Here is a 5,162-nt window from a genome sequence, read left to right as displayed (position 1 = left end):
TGGATGTTGTTTTAACACTTTCACTCATTAGTGGAACTCACAATGACAGTTGACCCTAATCCTAAAAGAGGGCATTGGTGGGGTGGGGGGGTGAGTGCTGACCCCAAGTATGGGCGCATTCATCCCCAGCGCTTATTTTTAAAGAGGATGTTTAGCTGAGTTTGGTGGTTGTGATTTCAGCCAATGAGGACGAGGATAAGGACGATGACTTCCGGGCGCCCCTGTACAAGAACGTGGAGGTGCGGGGGATCCAGGTGCGCATGAAGTGGTGCACTTCCTGTCACTTCTACAGACCGCCACGCTGTTCACACTGCAGTGTGTGCGACCACTGCGTAGAGGTTAGTGTGTGTGTGTGTGTGTTTGTTCACATAAAGAGGTGTAAATCCTGTCACTTGTCATCCCGCGGCCTCTACTGCAGTGTGTGCAGCCATGTGTGTGTGTGTGTGTGTGAGTGTGCGTTTGTATTAGTAATGATTTGTCCAGAGGTTTCTATGTTGTATTGTGAATGATGTTTATGCTGTAATGAGAAATGTATGTGTGTGACTGTGTGACAGACAAAATTTGTGCACAGATGCCGGTGTCCATGCGTGTAAATTATGTCTATTATGTCTATGGACATGACATAGCATTTGTGTACATGCTTTTGTGTGTTTGCGTATGTGTGTGTATGCATGTGCATGCATATACTGTATGTCTGTCTGTGTGTGTGTGTGTGTATGTATGTGTGTGTGTATATGTGGGACATCGGTTCAGCCTCTGTGCGTGCTGTCAGAATGTTAGCATGTGGATAACACTTGCGGGGATGAAGGATAAAGGACAAATAGGCAAAACAAGAGAGAAAGAGAGAGAGAGAGGGAGGGAGAGAAGTAGAGAGAGAAAAAGAGAGAGAAAAGGGAGATAAAGAGAGAGAGAGAGAGAGAGAGGGAGGGAGAGTAGAGGCAGAGAGAGATAGAAAAAAGAGAGATAAAGAGAGAGAGAGAGAAAAGAGAGATAAGAGAGAGAAAAGAGATACAGTAGATAGAGAAAGAGAGAGAGAGAGAGATGCATTAATCAGGTTAATCTCCTTTTCTCTGATCTTTTCTCCTGCTCCCTTTTCTGAAGATCTGACATCCGTGTCATCAAGTTCAGGCTTTCCCACTACCACAAAACCCATTAAGCTTTATAGGGAATTTCATCCAATCAGCATATACTCAAAAAAACTATATGTGTCATCCTAAGTATGGAATATTCATAATCATAAAGGCATCCCATGCTCGCTCTTTAACCCTAACAGCACTCTACTTCTCTGCATATCAGGGCTGAACGATTTGGGGAAAATATCTATATTGTGATTTATATATTTTGTATTTTAATTTTTTTTTGCTATTATCTATTTGATTCACAATATAGTCTTTTAAAGTCAAGCTTCAGTGCAATATTCATTGCATGATTTACCTGACATTTATCGATATTTCCATATTGCTCTGCAGGATTTTGACCACCACTGTCCATGGGTCAACAACTGCATTGGGAAAAGGAACTACCGTTACTTCTTCCTCTTCCTGCTGACCCTTAGTGTCCACATGTTGGACGTTTTCGGCTTTGGCCTTCTGTACGTGTTGGAACATCTGGAGGACCTGTGGGCTCTGGAAGCTTCTGTCACGTATCCTTGACAACCACACTGACTCCTCCACCAGATTACCGTATTAAATTGAACAATGTAATCCATTATGTAGCCTAATTCAGTAATAAAATCTATACAATTTAATCCAGACAAAATTAGAACCATTTGTACTTCACTGATGTGCTCTTGTGAACTCCCCTGTAAGAGGCAGACATGCAAGGCATCTCTCTGCCAGAGGGGCTGAACATGGGCTGTCTTGTTCAAGGTTTCATCCCAGTAGGCAACACACATCATGATAAATAACATGTTGTTAACACTGCTCCTGATCATGCCATATCTCTGGGGGAAAAATCAGACATCACAGCCTTGACGTGAAAACGTTGAGCCACCCCATTGTGTGTGATATATTGGCTGCATTATGCTTGTCATGCTCGTCTGGTAATTGGTAGAATAGAATGCTACATGCTACAGTAGATGTAGACTAGATTTATAGATTTAGAAGTACTACAGTAAAAGAAGTGCTTCTTTTATTTGTGCTGCCTTGCAAAATCATTGTTTGGTGGTAACCAACCCCTTGCCTCCTTTTTTTTGGTTCAATTTGTGTCAAAAGTTTTTTGATGTTTTGTCAATAATGTTATACAGTAATTTCCTGTTAGCCGCATTGTGTATAAGCCGCAGGATAGTGTTTTGTGCAAGTTAAAATAAACAAAATCATATTGATACCATATTAACCTCATAGCTGAAGATATTTTGGAAAATCAATGTATAATCCACGGCTACTGTAATAGTTGGGAACTGTGATGTTCAACGTAAAGACCCTTCACTGTACACACTAGTGTGGTTGTGATGAGCATCTCGGGGCTGTTCTTCCTGCCAGTCCTGGGGCTGGCCTGCTTCCACCTGGTCCTGGTAGCCAGAGGGCGGACGACAAACGAGCAGGTGAGACCACCACTGTTCAGGTCACTCTCTCACAGAGCAGGGGACACACTCTGCCGCACCGTGGCGGTGAAGTCCGACACAGACACAGATGTTAGCTCGTTAGTATGCCTCTGTCTCTCCGCAGGTGACGGGGAAATTCCAGGAAGGAGTGAACCCTTTCACCAAAGGTTGCTTTGGCAACGTGGAATCTGTTCTATGTAGTCCTCTGAGCCCAAGGTGAATAGAGTTGCATACACCGTTGGTATTCCACTACACTGTCCAGTGTTTGAAATGGTTCACTTTATAGTAAGTGGGATATATTTCTCGACATTTCAGTCATGTTCGAATTACAATTCTTTTGATTTGTCCACAGGTACGTCGGGAAGCGGAGGACGAAGCCTCCTATTAGAATTCAACCACCTTTCAAGAGGCCAGAAAGTGACAGAGAAACTCCTGTTAAAATTAGGGACAATGGAATTCAAACCAATACCCTTCCAAATAAGGTATCCATCTATGATCATTTTACTATATTATACAAGGATACATTATTGTCTTTCCCATAGAAATGGGCAAAGGCAATAGCATAATGTTATGTTTAACGTAATGCAAAAATGCCTGACAATAAAGATGAGCAAATCCTCATACGGTACAGTCTACAGATGTCCTTTCACATGATGCCAGGGAAAGGTTTTTTTTGTTGTTGTTCTGCTACAAGACAACTCTGCCTTTCCTACCTACCTTCTTCTCATGTCAGAGAAGGAACACATTCCTGCGGTTCACTTGACATGTTGTGATCTCTCCTTCCTCGCGCGCTGCAGGCTGTGGAGGGAGTGGATGTGCCAGACAGCAAGCGGCTCAACACCCCTCCTCCTCTGCCACCCAAACCCGACCCTGTCCTCCTGCGGAACCACTTGGCTGCCTTGGAAGGTAGGTGGAGAGAGAAGGGGCCATGGCGAAGATGACTATCGCAGGATATTTGTAACAGCTATGTTCAATTTCATTCAGCGTACTTGAATGTGCAGAGAATAGCTGCATGCATATTATTGCAAATTTTAGAAATTAATTGTGTATAAACATGTCTTCAGTATGTGTGTGTACTGTATGTATGTGCTGTATGTATTCATTTTCAATTTATGTGTGGCGTTGGGTCATTGACTTTTTGTTTTTGTTGTGTTGTTTTCAGAGAGCCTCTTGCATGGCAGGTCCTCCTTCCCCTCAGCCCAGCCTCCAGGGACACTGCGCCCCTCCCTGAACCACCTCTCCAAGCTCGGCCCCCTCTCCTCCAGGGAAGAAGTCCGTCAGGTTAGAGTTGTCTTGTAAACTCAGTGAATCTAGAGGAGTGTGACTACATCACTTCATGCTTTTAAGTTTAAGTTTTTATTCATTTGTCACATTCATTTGTACAGCAGTGTAATATGTAGTGAAATGCTTAGTGTTCTGACTTAAACTTATTCTCATTTTCCGGAATGTTTTGGACAGGTTTGACTTTCTCTGTTCCTCTGTCCTCTCTCCCGTCTGTTAGACTATGGAGTCGATGACGCAGACTGGCGTGCGCCCTCTGGACTTCTCGTCTGACCCCAACCTGGGCTTCCCGTCCAGCGCGCTGCCCCTGAACTCCCTCACCCTCAACTCGCGCTCGCTCAGCCTCAAGCACGCGCACCGCTACCGCGACCGGACCTCGCTCGCCTCCCAGACCTCCGAGGGCCTGACCCCGTTGGGCTCGGCGTCCGCCTCGCAGAGCCTTCGCCTCTCCCCGAGCGCGCTGACCAGCCGCGGCAGCAGCCTCTCCTACGACAGCCTGCTGGGCGCCCCCGGGGAGCTCAACGGCTCCCAGCGAGGGCTCCCCCTGCTGGGCTTCCAGGTGCCCTACATCCCCCTGGACTCTGGGGTGCTGAGCCTGACCCGGGGGGCCGAGCTCCAGCGCCACTCGCCGCACTCGCGCAGCCCCGTCTTCATGGGCGTGAGCCGGCAGTCGCCGCAGCCGCGCGAGCCCTCGCCCGTGCGCTACGACAACCTGTCCAAGGCCATCATGGCGTCCATCCAGGAGCGGCGCGAGCTGGAGGAGCGGGAGAGGCTCACGCAGCTGCACCTCGCCGGCCCGACTGACAGCGCCGCCGGGCCTAGCTACGCGGCCCCCGACACCGGGGTGTACGACACGCCGAGCCGCCGCAGCTTCCCGCTGGAGGGCCTCCGGGGCCCGCCGTCGCGGGGCCCGACCCCGCCGGCGTACGGCTCGCGCGAGTTCCTGATGAGCAGCGCGGCGTACGGCTACGGCAGCCGCTTGGGCCTGTCCAGCTCGTCCACGTCGTCGCTGTCCCGCGCTGCCGCGCCGTCCCGCATCTCGTGCTCCTCCACGTCCTCGCTGTCGCGCACGCCGCGCAACTCCTGCTCGTCCACCTCGTCCCTCTCGCGGGCGCCCCGGGCCTGCGGATCGCCGCTCCAGTCGCACGCTCCGGGCGGCGGGGGCGACCGCTCGCTGTCCCCGGCGTACCACTCGCTGGAGCGCCAGCTCCAGCAGTCGCCCTCCGCCCTGCTCTGCTCCCCGACCTCCTACACCACCCCCCGAGGCCTCGCCTTCATCTCTGACACGGAAGCCCCAGACCAGCCCCCCTCGGAGGGACTGCAGCGCTTTGAGAGTTGA

At 49.6% G+C, this 5,162-nt stretch overlaps 1 protein-coding gene across 1 annotated transcript in view; it reads left to right on the top strand.

The window, feature by feature from the left end:
- Positions 1-5,162, top strand: part of zdhhc8a (zinc finger DHHC-type palmitoyltransferase 8a) — an 18,763-nt gene extending 13,601 nt beyond the window's left edge. The window contains exons 3-10 of the mRNA XM_062528609.1: positions 181-338; positions 1,470-1,642; positions 2,440-2,542; positions 2,667-2,758; positions 2,895-3,024; positions 3,340-3,448; positions 3,705-3,823; positions 4,044-5,162. Coding sequence (XP_062384593.1) covers positions 181-338; positions 1,470-1,642; positions 2,440-2,542; positions 2,667-2,758; positions 2,895-3,024; positions 3,340-3,448; positions 3,705-3,823; positions 4,044-5,162 — 2,003 coding nt within the window. The remainder of the gene's footprint in view (positions 1-180; positions 339-1,469; positions 1,643-2,439; positions 2,543-2,666; positions 2,759-2,894; positions 3,025-3,339; positions 3,449-3,704; positions 3,824-4,043) is intronic.

The sequence above is a fragment of the Sardina pilchardus genome, chromosome 23 (genome assembly GCF_963854185.1).
Source record: "Sardina pilchardus chromosome 23, fSarPil1.1, whole genome shotgun sequence".
In the NCBI taxonomy this organism is placed as follows: Eukaryota; Metazoa; Chordata; class Actinopteri; order Clupeiformes; family Clupeidae; genus Sardina; species Sardina pilchardus.
The sequence above is the reverse complement of the archived record's forward strand: the minus strand, read 5'-3'. Positions and strand labels throughout refer to the sequence as shown.